Source organism: Otolemur garnettii, unplaced genomic scaffold (genome assembly GCF_000181295.1).
Source record: "Otolemur garnettii isolate 467f Iridium unplaced genomic scaffold, OtoGar3 scaffold00025, whole genome shotgun sequence".
In the NCBI taxonomy this organism is placed as follows: domain Eukaryota; kingdom Metazoa; phylum Chordata; class Mammalia; order Primates; family Galagidae; genus Otolemur; species Otolemur garnettii.
In genome coordinates, this window is record NW_003852420.1 from 10,126,865 (window position 1) to 10,154,120 (window position 27,256).

At 37.8% G+C, this 27,256-nt stretch overlaps 1 protein-coding gene across 2 annotated transcripts in view; it reads left to right on the forward strand.

Annotated features, from left to right (window-relative positions):
* Window positions 1-27,256, forward strand: part of GPCPD1 (glycerophosphocholine phosphodiesterase 1) — a 59,450-nt gene that overhangs the window by 21,560 nt on the left and 10,634 nt on the right. For both annotated transcript variants that reach the window (XM_003788209.3, XM_012804170.2), the window contains 12 exons: window positions 4,518-4,749; window positions 6,756-6,918; window positions 7,170-7,302; window positions 8,869-8,923; window positions 11,747-11,839; window positions 14,331-14,408; window positions 15,100-15,139; window positions 16,492-16,553; window positions 19,690-19,755; window positions 21,602-21,738; window positions 22,240-22,375; window positions 22,897-23,057. In XM_003788209.3, coding sequence (XP_003788257.2) covers window positions 4,518-4,749; window positions 6,756-6,918; window positions 7,170-7,302; window positions 8,869-8,923; window positions 11,747-11,839; window positions 14,331-14,408; window positions 15,100-15,139; window positions 16,492-16,553; window positions 19,690-19,755; window positions 21,602-21,738; window positions 22,240-22,375; window positions 22,897-23,057 — 1,356 coding nt within the window. The remainder of the gene's footprint in view (window positions 1-4,517; window positions 4,750-6,755; window positions 6,919-7,169; window positions 7,303-8,868; window positions 8,924-11,746; window positions 11,840-14,330; window positions 14,409-15,099; window positions 15,140-16,491; window positions 16,554-19,689; window positions 19,756-21,601; window positions 21,739-22,239; window positions 22,376-22,896; window positions 23,058-27,256) is intronic.

Genomic DNA, 27,256 nt, shown 5'->3' on the forward strand with positions numbered 1-27,256 from the left:
TACTTGGGAGGCCGAGGCAAGAGAAATGCTTAAGCCAAAGAGTTTGAGGTTGTGAGCTCTAACGCCACGGCACTCGACCCAGGGCCACAGCTTGAGACTCTGACTCTGTCTCAGAGAAAAAAAAGAAAAATATTCTTTACTATTCTAAATTTTACTAAGGCTTGAAAATAAAATTTTCCATCAAAGAAGATAAAAGTTGTCATAGCAATTGCAGATTAGTTTTTTTTTTAAGAAAATTTTAGAGACGTCAAGCTTTGTATAAATGGTTAAATAGAAGTGACTTTATTTTTCTGTAATGTTATTATACTTATCTTTGAGTGAGCTAGCTTCTTGAAGACCGAGGAGCCCTATCATTTGAATTTTTGTGACTTTGCAACTAAGAGTTTTTAAGTCTTTAAAAAAAATTTTTTGTGTGTGGAGACAGAATCTTAGTAGTGTCTCACAGCTCATAGCAACCTCGAACTCCTGGGTTTAGGCGATTCTCTTAGCTCAGCCTCCCGAGTAAGCTGAAATTACAGGCGCCTGCCACAACGCCCGGCTATTTTTTTGTTGCAGTTTGGCTGGGGCGGAGTTTGAACCCACCACCCTTGGTATATGGGGCTGGTGCCCTACCCATTTAGCCACATAGCCACAGGTGCCGCCTGAGTTTTTAAGTCTTAATATGTAAAATGGTGGGTTTTTGTTTGTTTGTTTTGTTTGTTAAGAGACAAGAGTCTCACTATGTCACCCTTGGTAGAGTTCCATGGCCTCATAGCTGACAGCAACCTCAAACTCTTAGACTTCAGAGATTCTCTTGCCTCAGCCTCCCAAGTAGCTGGGACTACAGGCACCTGCCACAATGCCCAGCTATTTTTTTTGTTGCAGTTGTCATTGTTGTTTAGCTGGCCTGGACCGAGTCCAAATCCACCAGCCCTGGTGTATGTAGCCAACACCCTAGCCACTGAGCTCCGGGCACCAAGTCTGCAATACAGTCTTTTCTGACAAAATGTCAGGGCCGTTTTTAGTGACTGAAGTAATTGATAATAAATACAATACTTATTATTTTCATAATAAAATTCATAGTGACATTATAGTTTGTAAATCCTTAAATATTTTACTGTAATTACACCGAGACTGGTGTAATACCAGTGTAATACCTTAAGTAAGGTATCACAGATTCTAATCATAAAATAGATAAGGGAAAAGGTGAATGGCCCTTCATAATCCCTCTGTGCTGGCTGTTCTGATAATGCGTGGAGGGTTTGGGGTGTACCTTGTCTTTTATCTTAGCTTTTTGAAGCCTCTCCTTTGCTTCTGAAAATCCAAGATGATTGGGGCACATGGTTCATCTACAAAATCCATTTGACCTCAGAGATATTTTAAGTATTAACAGTTAATTTTCCATAAATGAATATTTAATTTACTTTTTTTTTGAGATAGAATCTGACTGTGTCTCTCAGTAGAGTGCTGTGGCTGGTGTTACAGCTCATAGCAACCTCCAACTCTTGGGCTTCAGTGATTCTTTTGCCTCAGCTTCTCAAGTAGCTGGGACTACAGGTGCCCGTCAGAACGCCTGGCTATTTTTTGTTGCAGTTGTCAGTTGTATAGCTGGCCCAGACTGGGTTCGAACCCGCCACCCTCCATGTATGTGGCTGCCATGGTAACCACTGTGCTACGGGAGCCGAGCCTACATGTTATTTTAAAAGAAACAAATAAGTTGTGTTACAGTTGTAAATTGTCTTGATAGAATAGGACTTTGAAATAAAAATATAAGTGAAAGATAAAGCTTTGGTTGGTTGGCTCATTAGGATTTTTTTTCTTTTGGCTGCAGTTAAGAAATTGATAGAAAGTTGGGTGTGGAGTGCTGCCTCATGTCTGTAACCCTAACACTCTGGGAGGCCGAGGAGGGTGGATTGCTTGAGCTTAGGAGTTTGAGGCCAGCTTGAGCAAGAGCGAGACCCCAGTCTCTACTAAAAATAGAAAAAACTAGCTGGATGGTGGCAGGCAGGCGGATCTCTTGAGCCCAAGAGTTGAGGTTGCTTTGAGCTATAATGATGCCACAGTACTCTAGCCAGGGTGACAGAGTGAGACTCTGTCTCAAAAAAAGAAATTAATAGATAATTAATGGTTGGGGTTTCGATTGGAATGCAAATAAATACTGAACCCTGTACTGTTCTCTTTCTCCCTCTTTTTTTTTTTTGAAATCCTCTTGTCTTCAAAATATATTATTATTTACATAGAAATCACTTTTGAATGTTTGCACATATTACCATTTGCTTAGGCTTAAGTTAAATCGGAATATTATAACCGTATTTAGTTAGGCTCTATAAATTAAATAATTTGATTTATATTGAAATAGTTGTGCTTAGCTAGAGATTAGAATTCTGGTCATCTTTTTTTCCCCAAATTCATATTAGTGGTAGACTAAGCCTTCAAGCAGTAGGAAATAAATTTGTCCACAAGAACTTGAGGACTTTAAAAGCTTAGTCCTAGCTACTTGGGAGGCTGAGATGAGAGGATTGCTTGAACCCAAAAGTTTAAAAGTGCAGTGAGCTGTGATTGTGCCACTGCACTCCAGCTTAGGTGACAAAATAAGACTCCTTAAAAATGAGCAAACCATAGCAGCATTTTACTTGTTTTTGTTTTAAGCAGCAGAGTCTCTATTTCATAGGTTGGAATGCAATGGTTATTCCTAAGCGCAATTACAGTGCACTACAGCATCAACTCCTGGCTCCAAGTCAGCCTCCCACCTCCCCCTCCCAAGCGGTGGGGACTGTAGGCACCCACCACTGCACCTGACTCAGCTCGTGCATTTTAAATAAAACCCTGGACATGTATCTCATTATTGCTAAGTTTTAAACACACACTCTCTTTTCCATTGATTCCACCAGTGTATGGAAAGCACAGTGTCTTTATGATGGGTGGTAACACATGTATACCTATTGGAATAAAATTCCTTTAACATCATAGCATCAACTAAGTTCTTTCTTAGATCCATTCCCTTTAAACTTCTTTATTTGTCTGTGTAAAAATGGCTATTCTCCCAACATGCTTCTTTGCCTGTTCATTTCTTTCCATTTGTGGTCTCTCTATATTTATTGTTACATAGAATGTTTGCTCTTTCAGGCTTACCAGTAGAATCAGTTATCTGGAACCATTCCTAATGGTTTGGTTTCTGAAACGGGATGATTTTGTTTTTGGTTATCAAAATGCTACTTTTGACTTTATAGTGCAATTATAGTACATTACTACTAATAGAGTAACTTGTGTAGTTGACCTCACAGGGAGACCTCAAAACTACATAGCTATAAGACAAGGTTGGGGGCAAGGGTCAGACAGAGAGACTAAAACAGTTTTTTAATTTGTATTATAAATCAAATCCCATTTAATGCTAGAATGAAAACTTTTTGTAGTTCAGCTGTTACTCTTTATAATAACATTGCTCCCTATATTAAAATGATAGTATTTTTCTTTTTTTGAGAGATGGAATCTCACAGTGTCACCCAGGGCATTGTTAGCCTAGCTCACAGCAGCCTCAAATTCCTGGGTTCAAGTGATCCTCCTGCCTCAGCCTCCTGAGTAGCTGGGACTACTGAGGTCTGCCAGGACACCCACTAATTTTCTATTTTTGGTACAGATGGGGTCTTGCTCTTGCTCAGGCTAATCTTAAACTCCTAAGTTCAAGGGATCCTCTTGACTTGACCTCCCAGAGTACTAGGATTATAGCATGAGCCACTGTGCCCAGCCAGTATCAAATATTTATATACTTCAACTGGTACAGGAAATATTCTAGAACTTAATTTATTTTTTTGTCCTTAAATGTGCTCAGTGCAAATAATTGCTGCTTATTGGGAATAGACTAGTATTTGTGGCATTATAAGTTCGGTAACTGGTCTTTGTTTTCATTGCTGTGAGACCTGTGATTTAGATTCTTGGCTTATTTGTTACACACACAGGGTATCAAAAAAAGTATACACATTTTAAGAAAGAAAGAAACTATATTAAAAGTGTAATAGTCAAGTCCCATTTGACTTCTGCATTACACGGGGCATTCAACATGACATGTATTCATCTTTTGTTACCAGTGTGTAGTGAGTATTACAATTTTAACAGTTTTCTTCTTTCTTAAAATATGTATACTTTTGTGTATTCCTGTGTGTGTGTGTGTCTGTCTATATATGTGCATGTATGTGTGTGTTTGTGTTAAGTACAACTTTTTTTTAGTAATGTACTTTTCACGAAGTGCCTGCACTTTCACTGTGGCAAAGGGAACATGTTCAATTTAAATCACCAATTGTAAGTCTTTTAATGAATACTAACAGAATATGTTTCAATTTTGTGCTTGTTTTATATATATGCAGAAACATGTAGATGATAACATCAGTATTTTAGAAAACACTGGTGACATAACCTGTAGTATGTATATTGTTGTTATTTGACAATTTAGTGTGTTTGGGGGGCACTTTTTAATTAAACATTTATATGAGTTTTTCTTCTGTGCTACTTCGTGCATTTCATTGTTTTTCCCTATTATGTAGGGTAAAGCTGACGCTAGAGGGTCTGGAAGAAGACGACGATGATAGGGTGTCTCCCACTGTTCTTCACAAAATGTCCAATAGCCTGGAGATCTCCTTGATAAGTGACCATGAGTTCAAGTGCAGGCATTCACAGCCAGAGTGTGGTTACGGCCTGCAGCCTGATCGCTGGACAGAGTACAGCATACAGACAATGGAACCAGACAACCTGGAACTAATCTTTGATTTTTTTGAGGTGAGTAGTTATTTTAGTGAGGGAGTTGAAAAAGAATACAGATGTAAGCTTATTTTTATGTACATTTTGATTTTTATTTTAATCCAATTTATGTAAAGCCATGATTCATACAATGTTTTAGATGTTTGCTCCGCTCTTATACTTAGCAGCCATAAAAAATACAGAATTGACACACTCAGGTACAGTTAATAATATGCTTCAGAGAAATTTAGCAGAATTAATGCTTCAAATCAAGACCAGATGCCTTGTTGTCTGTGCCTGTGAAGCAGCCTGGATATAAATGAATTGCATCCAAAGGAACCTCTAGTATAGAGGACTGGGCAGGCTGTGTGCCTTTTGGTGGACAACCTGGTGTACCTATCTGATAGCATCACTGAGTTGTCTTCTCAATGGAAGTCTGTCATTTATCAAGATGTTTTATTATGAGAAATTGGTGTGACAATTATTTGGCAGCTTTACTCAAATTACTTGGGTATTTGCGTGTGTGGGTGTGTAGGGGAGAAGGAACAGACAGACAGGAACTCATTCTGACGCCCAGGTTAGAGTGCAGTAGAGGGGTCATAGCTCACTGTAACTTCAAACTCCTGGGTTCAAGCAATCCTCCTGTCTCAGCCTCCCAAGTAGCTGAAACTATAGGCATGTGCCACCATACCCGGCTAAAGTTTTTCTTGTAGAGACAGGGGGTCTCGCTATGTTGCCCAGGCTGGTCTTGAACTCTTTGACTCAAGCAGTTCTCTCACCTAGGCCACCCAGAGTGCTAGGATTACAGGCATGAACCATTGTATCTGGCTTGAATTTATAAATACATAATAAAAATAATTAAAAACTTGTGCCAGTTTGTTCACAGCTGTGCTGCCAACTTTCTAGAGGTTCTTATGATACTTTCATTAGAGCTTGTTAGCTCCAGGCTGTTAAGATGCTCCCCTCATAAAGTACAAGGTGTTTCCCTGAGGTCCTAACTGCAGTGTGCCCGGCTCAGTGGTTACATGTACTGCTGTTTTCTTAGCCTCTAGCTAGCTTTTCTGCTGCTTCCACTCCCATTTCCACAAGATTAGAGTTCAGATCTTTGAGGGTAGGGGACATGTATTAACTAACAGGAGCACCTAGCCACAGTGTCTTGAGAGCTGCAGATTGGGGATGGTTTTAAACCTATAGGGTGAACCTTGTTACATATAGTAAAATTATTATGATCTTTGAGTTAAATTTGATAATGCTTGTAGATATTCTTTATGAATGGGTACAGAGCTCTAAGTAATGAGATCTGTGAGACCTCATTATGAAGAAAAGTTTTTGTTCAACATTTCCTCTTTGCCTTAGGACCTATAGTATTTTAATAATGTCATTAGCATCCTAACTTCACTTTCATTTGGTTTGCAGTTTTGGTAATACTATTCTATTCATAGACTAGGCTGATAAAATAGCCAGTGTGATCTCAAAAGTATTTGGTTTCCAAGAGAATTATTATCTCTATGTGCCACTTGTGTGGGCACATTTTTAGACAATCTAATACAGAGGTCCTCAAACTTTTTAAACAGGGGGCCAGTTCACTGTCCCTCAGGACTGCGGGCCCTGGGACGAGTCGGCTGCTAAGCAGGACAGGCAGTGGTGGCAAAAACACCCAGCGGGCCGGATAAATGTCCTGCATGTGGCCCGCAGGCCATAGTTTGAGGATGCCTGATTTAATATATCTGAAAAATTCACCACAAAGCTTAGTCTTACAATGTAAAGGTGTTTAGAAGCTTATAGGCAGTGCTTTAATTTCACCTACTGCTATTAGATCAGAAGTGCCAGTCAGAATTGTGATTAAATAATATATAAAAATCTTAAAATATTTATATTTATCTTTTATTATAAATAAACCATCAAAATTGCCTGAATATAAGTTTGATTGCATTTCTTATGGGTCAGTACTCTTCCATAGACTGAGTTGACTTTAAGGTACTTTTTTGATCTTTAAATTGAAAATCTCCAAGAATTAGGATTATCTTAAGCCTCATTTTTTTTAGGAAGATCTCGGTGAACATGTCGTTCAAGGTGATGCCCTTCCTGGACACGTAGGTGCAGCATGCCTCCTGTCGTCCACTATTGCTGAGAGTGGGAAGAGCGCTGGAATACTTACTCTTCCCATCATGAGCAGAAATTCCAGGAAAACAATAGGCAAAGTGAGAGGTAAGTTTGGAGAAGCAGTGGGAAGACCCTTTGCAAATAAGCTAAGGCTAAATTTGCTTTAGATTATTAACTGATGTAACAATTTTAAGGAGCATATCTATTAAATTTTTTAGGAGCTTTACTTTGAATCAATTTTCACTTGCCTTTTTTTTCTTCTATTTGATAGAGTTTGACAATGGTGGTTTAAGTGGTACTTAAATGTATTTGAACTCATAATGTTTATCTCTTCCTCTTTTTTTTTTCCATGAAAGTTGACTATATAATTATTAAGCCATTACCAGGATACAATTGTGACATGAAATTTTCATATTCCAAGTATTGGAAGCCAAGAACACCATTGGATGTTGGCCATCGAGGTGCAGGGAACTCTACAACAACTGCCCAGTAGGTTGAATATTTGAATAGGGTTAGCATCTAGTAGCTTATGTTTGATAGGGTTACATTGATTTAACCCACTAAGGGTCAAATGCTATTATTATTACTCTGATTTGGGAAATAGAGTTACCATTTCAAAATGATGAGAAACTAACCTAAGATTCTGCCAGCCTTTCTGATACTCTACTGCATTATTACCGGGAAAGGTGTTCGAGGTAGAAAGGCAGTGAGGGAAGCTTGCTGCAGAAAGCTTTGGGGGTGCTCTGCAGTGGTGTCTGCATGGTGGTCCTTATTACTGACGTGTTGCCCTCGCTGAGTCTCTCAGTTTCCTTATCTATAAAATGGAAGGGTTTGAATAAGATTATCCCTAGTATTATTCTTTTAGCTCCAAGCACCATGGTTCTAAGAAAGCACAAGCGAACTTAAGGAATATTATAATAGTTCATCTAGACCTCAGCAGAAAGATGGTGTGTCTCTTCTCCACAGACATAGGTTCCAGCCTTGCAAGTTTACTTAATCACCTGCTCATTGCCACAGATTTTCTATTGTAAATTTTAGCCATACCCCATTTTATTTTAAGAGATGGCTGCGATAGCTTTGAAATCTGTGGAGATCATTAGGGGATCTTTTAAGGTCTGTAATACAAACCAAATCACCATTTAAGGAAGAAGCACCCTCAGGCCCCATTTTACAAATAATAAGTGTTTAAGTTTTCCATCCTTTTTTTTTTCTTTTCATTTTAGAGATAGGGTCTTGTTCCATTGCCTGGGCTAGAGTTCAGTGATAGGATCATAGCTCGCTGTTCCTACCACTCTATCTCCTGCTCCCCTGCTTAAGCAGTCCTGGGTCAGCTTCTCAAATAGCTAGGACTATAGATGCACTCCATCACACCTGACTAAAATTTAGTTTTTGTTGACACGGGTTCTCACTATGTTGTCTAGGCTGGTCTTGAACCCTGGCCTTAAGCAATCCTCCTGCCTCAGCTTCTCAAAGTGCTGAGATTATAGACATGGGTCATTGTTCCCCTTCTTGTTTTATTCTTTTTTTTTTTTTGTCATTTTTGGCCAGGGCTGGGCTTGAACCTACTACCTCCGGCATATGGGACCAGCGCCCTACCCTTTTGAGCCATGGGCACCATCACTTATTTTATTCTTAATGTAGTTTCTATCCTTCTATCCTGTTGGTGTGTCAGTCTTTCCCTATTCCCCACAGTCTACCAGCATAAAGTCATTTGTAGGCTTTATTGCAAAGAGCAGGTTTCTATTCCATGCCATTCAAAAGGGTTATTTTTCTTAATAGGTCATCCTACTTGTCTCTAATAAAAAATCTACAGTTCAGGGAAGGTATGTATTTTGGTATAGGATATATCTATGTTTAGCTTGTAAATACCTAAGTTTTTATATGCACATATTAGCCATGTGATTACCACAGTTATAATTTGGGGATGGCACAATTAACCTTAAAATAGAGAATAAGTATCATTTCCCATTGTTGAAAATATAGATGGCTTTCTGTTATGTTTCTTTCTTAATTTTTTTCTATATTCTAAGATAACTGCATTTTTCTCTGTTTTAGGCTGGCTAAGGTTCAAGAAAATACTATTGCTTCTTTAAGAAATGCTGCTAGTCATGTAAGTAACCATTTTTTCTGTAAACAACTTTAGATTGCTGAGGTAGAGGAATGTGGCTCAGAGGAGTCTCTTTCAGTCTGCAGTTTGAAAAGAGACATTGATGCTGCTTCTGCAGTGTTTCTGTGTGAAGGGGAACTGTCTCTTGGGGGTTATGTTTAGACCAATGTTGAAGATTGAGATAGAGACAATAGAATCAGAAGCATCCTTTTGAGATAACAAATTTTGAGCAATTGAAACAAGAAAATTCTCTTTAAGCATTGGTTTTCACTATTTGAAAAGTGTGATTATTTAGATACTTTGGAAATGGTACTTATAGGGTTTGATGGTGCTTTTATGTAATACTAAGAAAATTATCAATTTCACCCATTGTACGACAATTTGATTATATTAAAATATCTTGATTCCGTCTTGGCACCTGTAGCTCAGCAGCTAGGGCGCCAGCCACATACACTGGAGCTGGTGGGTTCAAATCCAGCCTAGGCCCAACAAACAACAATGATGATAACTACACTCCCCCCTCCCCTCCCCCCAAAATAGCCAGGCGTTGTGGTGGGCGCCTGTGGTCCCAGCTACTTGAGAGGCTGAGGGAAGAGAATTGCTTCAGCCCAAGAATTGGAGGTTGCTGTGAGCTGTGATGCCACAGCACTCTACCCAGGGCAACAGCTTCAGACTCTGTCTCAAAAAAAAAAAAAAAAAAAAATCTTAATTCCTTTCTTTTATCCAATCATGACAGGTTAGAGGGGTTTTTTTTAGTTTTTAATATTAGATCAAGTAACTGCCACTTGACATTTTTAATCAAGAACCTGAAATTCAGGGTGGTGCTTGTGGCTCAAGGAGTAGGCACCAGCCCTATATACCAGAGGTGGTGGGTTCAAACCCACCCCAGCCAAAAAATAATAAAAGAACCCTTTCCCCCATTTTTTTCATACCTGACCAGTCTCATGTTCCAAAGTGAAACTAGGGATAAAATGGACAAACATCTCAGTTTTTTATTCTCACCTTTTTTACATTGTCTTCTACGTGCCTTAAACTTTACATTATTTATTTTTATTTATTTATTTATTTATTTTGCGGTTTTTGGCCGGGCTGGGTTTGAACCCGCCACCTCCAGCATATGAGGCTGATGCCCTACTCCTTTGAGCCACAGGGCACCACCCAGCTTTACATTTTTTAAAAAGGTTCAGGGAGTAAATTTGATGAGTCACTCATTTAATTTTATCAGTTATATAAGTTAACATCTCTTCTAAGATGTACTTTCAAAGTATTTTATCCTCTGTGAAATTGTAGTGGGTTTTACAACTTAGCTTTGAGTCATGGTTTAAGTGGGAGCATTTCTTTCCCTCTTGGTTGTATATAAAATAATGATGTATTTATAATTCATGACTTCTTGAATTATAGTAACTATATTAATGTATGAGAATATTAATAGTCTTTGTGTTAAAGGATAATATTAATCTATGAGTATATGGGACTATAATTCATAATTTGAGACCAGTTTTGGTTCATTATAGTTAATTAATCTAAACGTAATTTTATTAGCTATAAACATGTGATGATCCTGATAGAGAATTTTCTGGTTCATCCTTTTTGAGAGAATATTTCATTAAGCCTTCTTCCATATTCTGATGAAACCCTTTATAACTCACACAGATCATATTTTTAAATCTTCATTTAGTTATTAACAGCTCATTGGCTTGTTTTAATGTCATTTTTGACGGTCTTTTGGTCTTGGCTTATTTCTTAAACCTCACACATGAATTGTGGGATTAAGTTTTATCGCAGTTAAAATTATTTTCCAAAACAATTATGATTATTTAAAATTAACAAACATTTATACTAAAAAGCAACAACTTAAAATGTTTAAAAGTTAGTACTGTTTAGGGGGTACTAGCATTTATCTTCTTTGATAGAATTGATTTGTGTTACTGTCTTGTTTAAAAGGAACTGAGTTTCCTTTTTTGGGAGCCAGTAAGGACATAGGTTTCATAGCCAGACTCATGGGCTCCTTTGGTTCTAGTGTGTGATACATGTGTACTTACAAGTTGAGCACTAGAGCCAGTGTAAGGGGTAAAAATGCATCCATGCCTCCTTGTGTGGTACTTCTGAGGGTCACAGTTAACAACATTGCCAGACCATGTTACCTTGGACCCTAGCTGTCCTAGTTTTCTTTTAGTGAATGTACACGTTTGTGTATCAGTGTGTATTGCCAGTCTTTAACTGTATTAATTCATAGGAGAAAAAGGAGCTGACTTTAATAACTCTAACTCTTTGTCCTCATCTGTTTAGGCTTCCTGAGGAAACTGGACATGGGCATCATTCATACTGCCCGTTTCTGTTTTCTGTGTCTGTTCAGAGCAGTGGTTAATTCAACACTGACGTATTGCTGAGAAAGGTTATAAAGTGTACTCTCAGGTGCACTGAGAATCAGAACTAAGAGGCTCTGTAGCTTATTCTTTTTCTTACCTGTTCTTTGAGGCTCAGTCTAGCTGAGGTATACAGGGCCAGTAGGCAGCAAGGCGAGGGAACCCTGAGCTCTAGGTTCTTGTTAGGTTCGATTTCTGCTCATACATCAGTTCTCATTTTTTCCAGGAAAAAGTTGCTGTACTTTTGCCAAAGAGAAAAATAATTGTTTTACAAAAAGAAATTACTTTTTAGGAAAAGCTTGACGTGTAGGTGTAATATTAAATCATTCATGAGGAAGTGTTATGTTTTTATGCACAGGTCTTTAATTTTATAGTGAATGGCAAATCTCTTATGTCCTTGTAGTTTTAGATATATTGTGTACCAGCTGATGTTTCTCAAATACTTCCTTCCATCTGTCAGGGTGCAGCCTTTGTTGAATTTGATGTCCACCTTTCAAAGGACTTTGTGCCTGTGGTATATCATGATCTCACCTGTTGTTTAACTATGAAAAAGGTACGTTGAAATTCCTTCATTTTAAATTCTAATTGTTAGGTACAAGATTTAAAAATTAGAAAGTTTATTATATTTTTAATTATTTAGTAGAGTTGATCATTCATTTTCTTGGCAAATTGCTGCCAGTAAGGAAGTAGACTTACTCTTACAAACTCTCACAGTTCTGAGAGAGTGAGAAAATGGGAATATTAAGTTCCTAGAGTCTCAGTATTGCTGAATTTACTTTTATATATTACTAAAAAAGGGACATTCTAGGTGGTTTCTTTATCATTCTCCCACTGTCACTATACTGAGGTGAGAAAGGAGGGGAAATGTCATAATGTTTTTTTCTAGGCTCCCGTCTATTTCTTTTTCACCCTTTTCTCAAATTAATAGTGCAGAAAGAACCACTGTGAAAAACTGTGAAAATGATTTGGAGTCAGATAGTGAGGGGTCTTAGTGAAGGGATTTAAGATTCAAGAGCTAGAGAGATAAGGGGGATACAAAAGAGTTTTAGGTGAGATGAGACATGTCCAGAACTGATTTGGTAGCTGGAGGCAAAGGGGAGCAGTAATGTGGGCCACAGGTAAGGTGGGCCACAGGTAAGGTAAGCCTGGACTGGAGCAGGGACAGGGAGAATGAACAGGAGGTTGGGAGGGTCTGTTGGGGAAGAGTCCAGGTAGAGAATGGAAAATGGCATATAATTTTAAAAAGCTTGTAATTGTTGTCATCCAAACATATAGGGAACTTGCAGCCTTGGGGCTACATGTGACTTTCTGTATCTTTAACTGTGGCCTTTTAACTGAATCCAGATTTTACATTTAGATGCAGTTGAGGGCGGCACTTGGCAGTAGTGAGAGCTATGTGTGGCCTTGAGGCCACAGGCTCTCCACCCCTGGTTGAATTACAATGATGTATAGAAAAGGGCCCTTCCACGTTTGTGGAATGGTATTAGCACAGGGAAGGAAGAAGTTGTATCTATTCAGGTGACAAAATAGAATAATTAAACAAAAATGGACCGGGTTGTTTTTCCTGTAGGAGAGGTGTGCAAAGTAAATGAGAAGGAATGAAGTGGTAAAAGATTTTGTTAGCAAAGACTGAGATTAGTGGATAGAGCTGCAGTGCAGTTCTAAAAATCTATGAGAATTAAAGAATATTATCAATCCCCTATTTTCACCAGACTCTGTCTTGCTGTGAAGTAGAACCTGAATGAGTTAATTGGGGAATTAAAAGTAATGAACTTTAGGGCAAGGCACAGTGGCTTATGCCTGTAATCCTAGCACTTGGGAGGCTGGGCAGGTAGATTTGCCCAAGCTCATGGGTTCAAGATCAGCCTACGCCAGCAGGTGACAAAGTGAGACTCTATCTCAAAAATAAATGAATGAACTTTATATATTTTTAGGTTGAGTTTTAATTTATAACCTGGTATTTTTCTTTAAAAACAATTCACATTTGGCCAGGTGTCGTGGTTCGGACCTGTAATCCTGGAACTCTGGGAGGCAAAAGTGGGAGGATCCCTTGAGCTCAGAAGTTTGAGATCAGCCTGAGTGTGAGCCAGACCCCCGTCTCTACTAAACATAGAAAAATTAACCAGCTGTTATGGAAGGCACCTGTAATCCCAGCTACTTGGAAGGCTGAGGCAGGAGGATCACTTGAACTAGGAGTTTAAGGTTGCTGTGAGTTAGGCTGAGGCCCTGGCCCTCTAGCCTGGATAACAGAGTGAGACTCTGTCTCAAACAAATAATTCACGTTCATTAGAAAAAAATATAAGAAGTTTAGGAGATTGTAAAATGAAAAATAAATCTTCCTTTCCCCTTTCTTCTTGGTGTCATTTCTTTGCTCTGACTAGTTTCTTGTGTATCCTTCCAGAAAAACTTTATACATATACACGTTCATACTAGTGTACATGAATGAGTATATATGTAATGCGTTTTAGTATCTTTGCTGGATTGATGATTTATTGGTAGTACCTTAATCCATTTCCTTAAGATAAAGGTACTTTCAACAATGTGATATTTGATCATCCTTTCATACAGCATTAAAACCTAATGGAGCGGATTTACTCATGGTGAAAACACAATAGATGAGGATTCTTATTAAGCATTATTGCTATTTTAAACCAAACTTAGAAACACTTAGAAAGTTACTGACAGAAACTGATTATTTCCTATTACTTTTCTAGTCGTAGTAGTGTGGATATGTGTCAAATAAAACGTATATAACATGCCAGGAAATAGGGGAGATGACTGACTTCTGTCTCTGTCCTTCGTGTGTCTTCTGTGGCACAACTTCTCTCAATGGTTTTTTTCTTCCAACACTTCCCACTTGTGTTAAAAACAAAGCCGAAACATGACAGATAGCATCACATAGGAAGGGCTCTCCGGCAGTGCTCTGCATGGCTGCCTAACAATTATTTTCATCATTAATTCAGCTGCAGTTTTAGGCTTATCTACTGTTAACATTCATTAATAATTTAGGGCTCATTTCTCTCTCTCTTTTTTTTTTCTTTTAGAAATTTGATGCTGATCCAGCTGAATTATTTGAAATTCCAGTAAAGGAATTAACATTTGACCAGCTCCAGTTGTTAAAGGTAGTAATAGTCATGTAAAATGTAGAGTATCCTTTAGTTTGGGGACTCTCTGCATTTGCCTATATACAGTAATGTTCTCTTTGCATGTGGGGATGATGGTGTATCTAACATCTGTAGAGTGCTTTCTTTTGTTTCATTTTCTGATCCGTTTGGGAGGATGGGTTTGTGCTGATTCATCTGTCTTTTCTGACAGTTTTCATGAATCCCTTTGGTTATTGCATTTATGAAGGAGTGAACTAGGCCATAGGTCTTCATAGGCCATAGGGGTAGCCCTTCTCCCTATGACTTTATATCATTGTATGTGATAGTTGATTTTTATACATACGTTAATTTCTAGATCTTTGTATATTTTGTTGTACCATATAATTTTCTTTTTTTGTCATATAATTTTAAATGGTTCCTCTTCCCATCCTCTTTAGATACCTAAATAAATGTTTAATTAAGTGTAAACAGTTTTCTAACTTTAGAAGTTTTATATTCTTCCTAAATTTGCTATTTGATCATGATCTTATATGTGTATACATATATAAAATATACTCCGTGGTTAATGCCTATTCTTATTAAATATTAGATAATGCTACATTTTAATTGTCTTCTTTAACTTGCTATTTTTTTCAAGTTGCAGTTCTGCTCATTATCTTTGCATAAACTAAGGATTTTTCCTGATTGTATTTTGTGGTGTGTTTTCTAGCTTGCTCATGTGACTGCGCTAAAATCTAAAGATCGGAGAGGTATGTACCAATATGGAGAAACACTTTGCATTTTGTGTAAAGTGTTAGGATTTCGAAAATCCATTTCACATAATCACGGTCATTTTAATGAATGTAATACTCCGTCATCTAAAGATAATTTTAGCCATGTGAAAACCTTGTATATATTTTTAATTGAATGATGTGCCATTTTGTTACTTATTTTAATTTGAGAATCAGAACTCCTTACATCTTTGTACCTACCAATCTTTCCTAACATTCTTAATCATTACAAAGTGGAGCATATATCAAATACAGAATCCAGCTTCAGGGCCAGGCTGAGCCAGCTCTGTCCTTTACCACCTATGACCTGGGCAGGTTACTTGTCTGCTCTGTGCCTCACTTTCCCCAAAGCTTGCCTTACCTACCTTGTCCTTTTGTCATTTCACTTCGCTTTGTACTCCTATGGAACTTAATAAATGGGACTTACTGTATCCATTTTTAAACCTTTTATTTTTGTATATATTGTGGTCTCTTCAAATAGGACGTAAGCCTCTTAGGGGTAGAAAAATATTTTTATCTTCCCAGGAACTATTATGATGCTCTTCATATATTAGGTAATGCATAGATATTTGTTTCTTGTTGTGGTAATTCACAGTTTGAATACCTATGAAGACATTATGAAATGAATGTTTAAGGTTAACCTTACCCAGAACATGAACGTCACTATGTACCTTATAGATACTTGATGACTATTGTAGTAAAATGAATTTTGCCTTTCATTTATTTATTTGGAAACTTTTAATCTTTGAATTTGTAGTACAGATTTCGTGTTCTTTTTAGAATAGCTTGTTCTTTTAATTGTTTTTTCTCTTTTGGAAAAAAAACTGTTCTGTGTTTCTAAAATAATCTATATTAGTTAAATGATAATGGTATAAAAGCATAATAGTAGCTATATATTCTCTTAATTTCTGATTTCTGTGTTGATTTTGGTATTTCAAACAAAAAACTTAGCAGAATGACTAAACTCTGAATTCCATTGAGGAATAACAAATTATTGCTTATGACTGCTTTTTAAAGAATAGTACTATATTACAATTTTTATAAGAAAATAATCACTCTTGGAACTTTTGGTCTATGGTCTTTACATTACATTTTGCAAACTTGTTTTCACAAAAATTTCTTATTTAGAAAATGAGGTTTTTAATGATTAAAAATAATATGAACTCAAGAGCCTTCAAAAATGCTATCTTTGAAAGGATCTTGTAATTACTCAGTGTGTGTGCTTGTGCGTGCTCACACTCTCTCTCTCTCTCTTTCTAAAGATTTAAGAAAAGATTCTTAGTGCTATAGTAACATTTTATTTACTGAGCTTTTGTATTTTAAAATTTTAGAATCCGTGGTTCAGGAGGAAAATTCCTTTTCTGAAAATCAGCCATTTCCTTCTCTTAAGATGGTAAGTTCTTAGAGGAAAACCAGGACAAGGCTATCATTAATTCTTTTATGCCTGAATCATTTATTTTGATGTCTTAAATGAATACTAAAGGCTGTCAAAGACAGCTTTAATATAAAGATAAGGCCTCATGGGTGTCTTTTAGAGAAGGTAGCATTATTGTGTGGCATCCTCATTGGTGCATTTTAGAGAAGACAACATTCTTGTGTGGTACACCTGTGCTACATTTTTTTAAAGAGTAAATTATCTCAAATGAATAAAACTTCACTGTCAATGGGTTAATTAGGTAAGAATAGCAAATTTACATATTTCTGTGTTTAAATGGAAGGAGAAAAGGGTGGGAGGAAGATGCAATGGTGGGAGAGGCATTTTTATGTTTAAAACTATTTCTTAGCTTTTAGAAAGAAACACAGTTCTCCAACAAAAGAAAATAAGTATCTTTGTGTTAATTAAAATAAGACATATTTAAGAATTCATCCTGGAAAAAGTATAAGCAAAAAGTGGCTATATAGACTTAGAGACACATTTCATATAGGAATGCCTTTGACAGTATCAGGAAAGCCCACAGAGATGCCAGGGAGATTCTCGGTCTGCTTTTGCTACACTGGTCTTCCCTAAATTCTGGTCTTTTTTTTGAGACACCCTAGGTAGAGTGCTATGGCATCACAGCTCAACAGCAACCTTAAATTCTTGGGTTCAAGAGATCCTCTTGCCTCAGCCTCCCAAGTAGCTGGGAATATAGGCACCTGCCACAGCGCCTGGCTATTTTAGAGATGAAGTCTCACTCTTGCTTAGGCTGGTCTCTTAACCCCTGAGCTCAGGTGATCCACTAGCCTTGGCCTCCCAGAGTGCTGGGATTACAGGTGTGAACCACCACTGCCGGCCTATGGAAAATAATGTTTGGAGAGAAGCTTATTAGTGGGTTTCATCTAGTAAATTATCTGGTTGCTTAAGTATGGATGTGGATGTATATGACGTAGACAGGAAAGAAGTGACAGCAAATAATCTATAATGAAGGTATTTTGTTAAAATATTTAGGTATGTATTACCAGAGGAGGAGTTCATAAAACAATCTAAAAAATCATTAAAGAAAATCTCAGTGGTTAAAGGTAACTTGAGTATTGATTATTCACTCTGTAACAAGGATGATACCAGCAAGTTCTTAAAATGGACATTGTCCTTGTCTAATTCTCCAGGTATTTATGAAATGCAGCTAAGTAGGATTGTTCCTTCTAGTTCAAAGCTCTAAAGTTATCTGGTGCTTAGAAATTCCATGATTCCCAGACTTCTTGAATCATGGTAAAACTTTTTTTTTTTGCAGTTTTGGCTGGGGCTGGGCTTGAACCTGCCACCCCTGGTATATGGAGCCAGCGCCCTACTCCTTGAGCCATAGGTGCCGCCCTGGAAAAACATTCTTCTAATTGTATTAAAAGTTTGATAACTTTTATTTAGCCAAATAAGTTAAACATGCACATGCACATTTAGTTACTTGACTGTCACCATCATTTAATCATAAAGAAAAAAAATTTTTTTGAGACAGAGTCTCACTTTGCCCCTCCCCCCCCCACCACTTGGTAGGGAGCCGGGGCGGCTAGCTCACAGCAACCTCAGACTCTTGTGCTCAAGTGACCTTCTTGTCTCAGCCTCCCAAGTAGCTGGGACTACAGGCACCCGCCACAGCACCCAGCTCTGTCTTAGAGACAGGTCTCACTCTTGCTTAGGCTGGCCTTGATCTTCTGAGCTTAAGCAATCCATGCACCTTGGCCTCCCAGAGAGCTAGGATTATAGGCATGAGCCACCACGCCTGGCCCTGGGCATTTTTTTACTAAAATTTCTTCATTAGGCCAGGCCCAGTGGTCTGATCCCTTGAGCTCAGGGGTTTGAGACCAGCCTGAGCAAGAGAAGACCTTGTCTCTACTAAAAATAGAAAAATTGCTTGCCATTGTGGCAGCTACATCTAGTCCCAATGACTTGGAAGGCTGAGGCAAGAGGATCTCTCAAGCCCAGGAGTTTGAGGTTTCTATGAGCTGTGATACCATAGCACTCTACCTAGGGCTACAGAGTGAGACTCTGTCTCAAAAAAAAAAAAGACCTCACATGTCAGCTTTTATAGGTTAATAGCCAGGCTTCATATTTTCAATTGATTTTCTGTTTACAACTACAGTAGAACCTCTAAGTTGACCACCCAAAGGACTGTAACAAAATGGTTAGCATATGGAGGTGATTAACATAAGGAACTAGGCCTAGTGTACTGACACGTACATGTGGTGCATGTTCGGTCTGGTGAAAATTAGGTCAACTTAAGGAGGTGGTTAATGTAGGGAGGAGGTCATTATGCAGGTTCTGGGGTAAAATAAAATAATCTGATTGCAAAGTTTCTAGATAATTTAGATAAATTGGCAAAGTATTTGTTCATTTATACAGTAGATGATAGCCATATTGATTTATAATGTTGCCTGTCTTATTACAGCTCACTTTAGATGTTCAGTGAAAAGGATTTTATTTTATTTTTGAGGCAGAGTTCTGGGGTTGAGTGCCATGGCTTTGTCATAGTTCAAAGCAACTTCAGACTCAAGCAATTCTCATGCCTCAGCTTCCCAAGTAGCTGGGACTGCTGGCACCCACCACAATGCCTGCCTAGTTTTTCTCTCTTTTTTTTTTTTAAATTTTAATTTCTTTTTGATTTTTAAATTAAAAATTTTTTTTCTTAAAAAATTTTTTTTTCTATATTTAGTAGAGATAGGGTCTCACTCTTGGTCAGGCTGGTCTTGAAATCCTGAGCTTAAGCATTTCACCTGTCTTGGCCTCCCAGAGTGCTAGGATTATAGGCTGGAGCCACCAAGTCCTGCTGAGTGAAAAGGGTGGTGATGGTGATTATTTATCAGAGATACTATCTGATACTGCTGCTTTTGCTGTTCAATTGCTTTTGACTTCCTTATTTTATGTACTAACAATCAACCGGGTTCTCCGTTTGAGTATTCGAAAAAATAGCGTTTTATGCTGAACGAAGAAAACATTTTATTCTTACTAGTGTTATATTATTATTGATTGCCTTTGTAATAATAGGTTTCTTTGTTTTCTTTTTCTGTCACCTATCTCATCAAAAAATGAAATTGACCACCAACAAACAAAACTCTAGGTTTTAGAGGCTTTGCCAGAAGATGTAGGGTTTAATATAGAAATAAAGTGGATCTGCCAACAAAGGGTGAGTAATTGTGTATGCAGCATACTCCGCCCTGCCCCTGTTCTAAAAAGTTCTTTTTTTCTTAATCTCTTTGTTCTAATGGAATAAGTGAAACGAAAATCTTACTGGTTTCCTCCATCAAGCTCATTGCTTCTTGGACCTTTTAAATAAAGCACGTTTTACACTTAAACTAATATGTGAGTACCTAGTGATGAACGTAGTAGAAATTTCAGTTTACGTGGGTCTTGTGTACAGATTTCACCTGAGGTTTATGGGCATGTTTATAAAGTAGACAGCCACAAGTCATAGACCTCTGATTTAGTTTCCCTAGACAGTGTCTTCCTGTATCGTCCAGTCTAGAATGCAGTGGCATCATCATAGCTCACTGCAAACTCAAACTCCTGGGCTCAAGCAATCCTCCTTCTCAGCTTCCCATGTAGCTGGGCCTATAGGCATGTGCCACCATATCTGGTTAATTATTTTTAATTTTTATTTTTGTAAAAATGGGGTTTTGCTACAATGCCTCGGCTGGTCTCAAACTCCTAGGCTTGAGTGATCCTCCTGCATCGACCTCTCAAAGTGTTAGGATTGTAGATGATTTCATATTTTATTTAGTTTTTATTTTCCCATCACCATCTAAAATAGATTTGAAGCAATTTTCTAAGGAGTTTTTGATAAGGTAGCAGAAGCTAGTAATAATTACCCTTGAAAAAGAAATTTACATAGTTAATTATATTATAAATCACTCTGAGATTTAGTTATTTCTTTGTTCAAGAAATATTTCTTGAAAAGCTGCTATGGGCCGGGCATTTTCTGAGTGTGGAAGACAAGAAGTAAAGAAGACAGAATAAGGCCCTCTCTTCCCAGTACTTACATTCTAGTGAGGAAAACAAAGCTATTGACTGTGTCACGGAGGAATATGTGTCATTGGTAGGATACATGGGGAGAGGGTTACTGTGAGGTAGGGGGAGGAAGTAGTTAATTCAGGCTTCATGACGAGGCATCTGGAACAACGTCCTTGAATTTATCTTGTTCAGAATAATGTATAACTGCTCTGAAATCATGCTATTTGAGGCAAGCTGGTCCTGGTTAGCATTAATAAATGCTCAAGCAAAGTTTTATTCATTGTGCTTTTTTTAGTTTTCTGAGCTTATATAATTACTTCAGCAAATCATATGTTGTATAAAACACTTCATATTTGAATGTCACTAGGGCTGACTCTTGGTGTCTTGGCTACATTTATTAAATTATTTTAATTATTTTTGAGGGGACTTGATACACTGAAAGCCCAAAGAATGAGATTTGTAACTGGTAATTAATAATTAATAGATTTTTTGATAGTGTGTTAGCAAATGAAGTATCCTATAGCTTGTGAAGATAAAATCATAGTAGATTGTAAATTTCCATAGCTTTAGCTTTTTAGCCTTAATAAAGCAAAAGTCTATTGTGTGGTATAGTTGTTCACTTTTTATGGGAGAGTCTCCACACCTGAATTACAATTGCTATGTTACTCTATCTCTATTAAAAAAACAACTATTTAACAACTATTTGTTGTTACTTTATCACCTTCAGTAGAGTGCTGTGGTGTCACAGCTCACAGCAACCTCAGCCACGATGCCCATCTATTCTTTGTTGTAGTTTGGTTGGGGCCGAGTTCAAACCTGCCACCCTCAGTATATGGGGCTGGTGCCCTACTCACTGAGCCACAGGCGCCGCCCTCAGATAGTTTGAGATGTTGATCAAGTCACTAAATGTTTTCGCTTTCCCCATCTGTGAAATAACTGTTAGACTAGAGACGCAGAGCTATTTCTAAACACTGTTATTCAGCAAGTGTAATGCTTTTCCTTTCCCTTTTTCTTTCACATAGGATGGAATGTGGGATGGTAACTTATCAACATATTTTGACATGAATCTGTTTTTGGATATAATTTTAAAAACTGTTTTAGAAAACTCTGGGAAGAGGAGAATAGTATTTTCTTCATTCGATGCAGATATTTGCACAATGTGAGTAATATTCAGTGATTTTTTTTTTCTTTACTCTTAGAATGTATCTAGGATATAAGACACAAGTAGTGGTTGAAAGTGAGGAGTTGTCCAGATTCACCCCTGCTCTGTCCTCTCAGTCGGGTTGTGTGGATTTTCATGTCCTTTGTGACTGTTAGCTGGTGGGTGCCATCTGTTCCTTTGAAGTCCATAAGGACTGGGTCCTAGAGCCACAGAGCCACACACCCTGTTTTATTTCCCAGAATATTATATCCTTCTTACCAGAGTGCAAGGGCTTTCTCACTGACTATTTTTGAGAACACTTTAGGCCCTGTAATGAAAATATTTTTTAATTTTTATTTTCTGACTGAAAGGCAACATGCATTAATGGTGGTTCTGAGTACTGGGCTTATACTTATGTTTGTTTTCTTTATACTTTTAGTATTCCTTAAAACGTCAAAGCAGGATATTACAGTTATTTCCCCAATGAAAAGTAATTTTTTAAAAATTATCTTTTTTTAGGGTTCGGCAAAAGCAGAACAAATATCCCATATTATTTTTGACTCAAGGAAAATCTGATATTTACCCTGAACTCATGGACCTCAGATCTCGGACAACCCCCATAGCAATGAGCTTTGCACAGTTTGAAAATCTACTAGTAAGTGATCTTTTAATTTTTAACATTTTTCTATTTTATCTTTTACAACAGTAGTAAATAAGATTTCATATTAAAGATCTAAGAGTTAAGGTTTTGACTAGAGTATAATAAGCAAGTAGCTCTACTTAACAATGAAGATTTTAGATCTGAGAATGCAAAACAGTTAAATGAAAAGTAAAAATTGTCTTGCAGGCTTACATTAAGTTTTTAATTTTTCACAAATGGATTTAATGAATCATTTAAAATGGCTAGTTAGACTATAAATTTGTTTTGGCAGAGCATTTCCTTAACTAAAAATGTTTTGACCATATATTCAATATCTACATCTTCATAAATTAAGTTACATTACTAATATGCTGTGAAAATAGCCATTAAATAGAAAAAGATAAACAGGCAGAAACATTCAGACATTCTCCTTTCCTGCCCACTGTACTGTGCAGAGCACTGACCCAGATAATGAACGTTTACCATTTGCAGTTCCTGGTCACTTTCTCATGAACAACTCATTTTTCTTCTTTCAGGGAATAAATGCACACACGGAAGACCTGCTCAGAAATCCATCCTATATTCAAGAAGCAAAAGCTAAGGGGCTAGTCATATTCTGCTGGGGTGATGATACCAATGATCCTGAAAACAGAAGGAAACTGAAGGAATTTGGAGTTAATGGTCTGATTTATGATAGGTATTTGTTTTTCATGAAACATTTTCATGGAATGTCAGAAAAAGTATAGTTTACATCTTACAAAATGAAAAATAAAGTTAAACTTAGTTAAGTTAAAATTCTGTAGTTGAGCCTCAGGTTTATCTTGACATTTGTTTGTCAGTGGGTGTTTTCAAACTTTGAAGTATGCCAGAATCCCTGGGGAAGCTTGTTAAAAATTCATTTGATTGGGCCCTAACCCAGATGAACTAAGTCATCTTGTGGGTGAGAGTGACTGCCTGCCCAGACACCTTTCTTGTCTATGCCAATTTTCTTGGTGATTCTCATTCAGTTCTGTGGCTTTCATACACTTACATATTCCTCCCATTTTTTTTTTTTTAAAGACAGAGTCTCACTCTCTTCCTAGGCTAGAATGCTACGTGTCAGCCTCGCTCACAGCAACCTCAAACTCCTGGGTTCAAGTGATCCTCCTGCCTCAACCCCTCAGCCCTCCACAGTAGCCAGGGCTATAGGCACTGACCACAACACTCAGTTAATTTTTCTATTTTTAGTAGAGATGGGGTCTTATTCTTGCTCAGTCTGTTCTTAAACTCCTGAGCTGAAAGGATCCTTCTGCCTCTGCCTCCCAGAGTGCTAGAATTATAGCAATGAGCCACTGTGCCTGGCCTATGTTCCCAAATTTATATATTGCCAAGTCGTGACCTCTGTAAACTTTTCTGTCCTGGTACTGACACCTATTCCTTCTGTAGACTTCCTGATTTTAATATAAATGACAGTTACATCCATCTAGTTTCTTAGGCCGAATTCTTGGAGTCTTTTGTGATTCTGTTCTTTTATTTCATATCCCAGTCCAGACAGAAAATTCTCGCTTTATCTTCAAAATATATCCTTAATCTGTCTACTCCCCACATTTATCATTGTCACCTCATGTCTGGTGTGGATTACTGATGGAGCCTGCTCCCTGGAACTGCCTCCATGCAGACTGTGCTCAGTGCAGCAGCTGGAGAGCCTTTAAAACTTCATCGGGTCATGTTGCTGCTTAAAGTTCTCCCATGGTTTTCCGTGTCACCTAAAGGGAAAAAAGCCAAAGTCCTTACAAGGCCCTGTCTATCTAAGCTGATTCCCCTCCCCCACGCCTCCCAGGCCCCTTTCCCTCTCTGACCTTATCTCCTACAGCTTTCCCCATCTGCTGTTCCTCTTTCTTCCAGACAGAGAAAGAGTCCTGAAATACCACTTCAGTGAGGCTTTTCTTCAATAATAACCTCTGTTCCCAATGTACTTCCTGACTTGTCCCTCCATGTCACTTATCACCCCCTGACGTGCCATGTATATATTATATTTTGGTTATTTTACTTGTTTTTTCCACTGGCAACTCCCCCGCCCCTCCAAATGTGCACACACAGGCAATGACATAAGCTCCATGAAAGCAAGGCTTTTGACTGTTTTATTTTCTGCTGTGTATCTTTGAGACTAATGTGTGATACACAGCAAGCAAGAACTCAAATAGTTATGAAGCAGACCATTTTCTGTATTTAAAATCAGTTCCTTTGGTGTTTATGAGGTAAGTTTGAAAGCCACAAATTTGGGAGACAAAAAGTTGTCTTAGTATAAAGAAAGTTGGGTTAGAAGGGATTCATTTATTCTGCTGAGGGAGTAGCAGGCTTGCTAATAACAGGCACACCTTGGAGGCAATGCAGGTATGATTCCAGATCACCACAGTAAAGTGAGTCACATGAATTGTTTGGTTTCCCAGTACGTATCAGTTAGCTTTATATTATATTGCAGTCTTTAAGTGTGCAGTAGCATTTTGTCTAAAAAACAATGTACATACCTTAATTTTAGCAATACTTTATTACTAAGAAACACTAAGGATTTGAGCCTTCAGCCAGTTGTAATTTTTGCTGGTGGAAGGTCATGATTCCATGTTGAATGGCAGTAAGACTTGAGAATCAAAATGACTTTTTTTTTTCCTTTGAGACAGAGTCTCATTTGTCTCCCTTGATAGAGTGCCATGGTGTCATAGCTCATAGCAACCTCAAACTCTTGGTCTCAAGTGATCCTTTTGCCTCAGCCTCCAGAGTAGCTGAGACTATAGGTGCCTGCCACAATACCTGGCTATTTTTAGAAATGGGGTCTTGATTTTGCTCAGGCCGATCTCTTAACTTCTAAGCTCAGGCAGTCCACCCGCCTCAGCCTCCCAAAGTGCCAGGACTATAGGCATGAGCCACTGCGCCTGGCCTCAGAATGACTTCTTGATCCATGGGCTGCAGAATGAATGGCAGGAAAACAAAATTTATCTCTTTGTACATCTCTATCTGAGCTCTTGAGTAATTGGGTGCATTATTGCTTAGTAGTCATTTTTTGTTTTTGTTTTAAATACAACCTAGAAAGCTAAGGAAGTACTCATATTTTGAAAGGAATTTTTTTTTTTTTTTTAAAGAAGGAGGTCTCAATAGTGGGTTTAAAATCCTTAGTAAACCATGCTCTAGACAGATGTGCTGTCATCTAGGCTTTGCTGTTCTATTGCTAGGACACAAGAATAGATTTAGCGTTATTCTTAAGGGGCTTAGGAGTTTTGGAAAGGTAAATGAGCCTGGCTCACCAGCTGCATCAGCCCCGAGCAAGAGAGTCAGCCTGTCCTGTGAAGCCTTGAAGCCAGGCATTGACTTCTCTCTTTGAAAGGCCTAGATGACCACATCTTCCAGTAGAATGCTGTTTTGTTTATATTGAAAATTATTTTTAGTGTAGCCACCTTCATCTGTCTACAGGGTGTCCCAAAGGTCTCCATAAATAGGAAAAATTTTAAAACTCATATTTAAAAACTCGATTTTTTTATATTTATATATCCACACATAGGGAAATATTTTGTAGAATTTTGTAATAAATATTTTGTAAATAAAGGTACATTTAATTATAACTTCCCATATTCCCTAATGTATGGAGACCTTTGGGACACCCTGTATTATCTTAGCTAGATTTTCTGTTTAACTTGCTGTAGCTTCTTTGCTTGATGCTTCACCTTTTACTTGTATCTTATGGAAGATGCCTTCTTTCCTTAAACCTTGTAACCAACCGCTGTTAGCTTCGTAATTCTGCAGTTTCCTCACTTAGACTTGATAGACGTGAAGACTTAGAGCCTTGTTCTGGATCCCTGGGCTTAAGGGAATGTTGTGGCTGGTTTGATCTGTCCAGGCCACTAACATTTTTTCTGTTTAAGCAGTAAGGCTATTTAGCTTTCTTATCATTCATGTGTTCCCTGGAGTAGCACTTTTAATTTCCTTCAGGAACTTTTCCTGTGCATTCATTACAACTCGGCTAATTGTTTGGTGTAAGAGGCCTAGTTTTCAGCCTGCTTCAGCTTTCAATGTGCCTTCCTCACTATGCTTAATCATTGCTAGCTTTTGATTTAAAGTAAGAGATTTATTATTCTTCTTTCCATTTGAACACTAGGAGGCCATTGCAGGGTTATTAATTGGCCTACTTTTAATGTTGTGTCTTGGGAAATAGGGAGGCTTAAGGAGAGAGAAAGAAATGGGGGAATAGCCAGCAGGTGGGACAGTCAGAACACACACAGCATTGTTAATGAACTTAATGAAATTGAGCTTGGCTTGTACCCCAAACCATGACATGAGTAACATCATAGATCCCTGGTCACAGATCACCATAATTGATTTACAATAATAATAAAAAAATTGAAACATTGCAAGAATTACCAAAATGTGATAGAGACATGAAGTAAGCACATGCTGTTGGAAAACTGGCACTTACAGACGTGCTGGTTGTGAGGTTGCCAGAAACCTTCAATTTATAAGAAACAGAAGTATTTGTCAAACACAATGTAACAAGGTGTGCCAGCACTTGGGCATCATCATACCAGGAGTAAGTGATGAAATTCTCACAGGCCTGCTTTAAAAAGGAGACTTTCCTGGATTTAGCTCATATTACTGTCTGCCCTGTATGCCCCAAAACTATTACGTTAGTAATATCATAGATCCCTGGTCATAGATCACCATAATTGATACAATAATAATGAGAAAATTTGAAATACAGGGTGTCCATAAAGCTCGTGTGCAATATAGAATTATACACTAGTTTGGGGTTAGAAAGAACTCATTTAAAATTATACGCCGTTTTAAATTGCACACATGAGTTTTATGGACACCCTGTATTGCAAGAATTACCAAAATGTGATACAGGGACATGAAGTGGGCACATGCCTT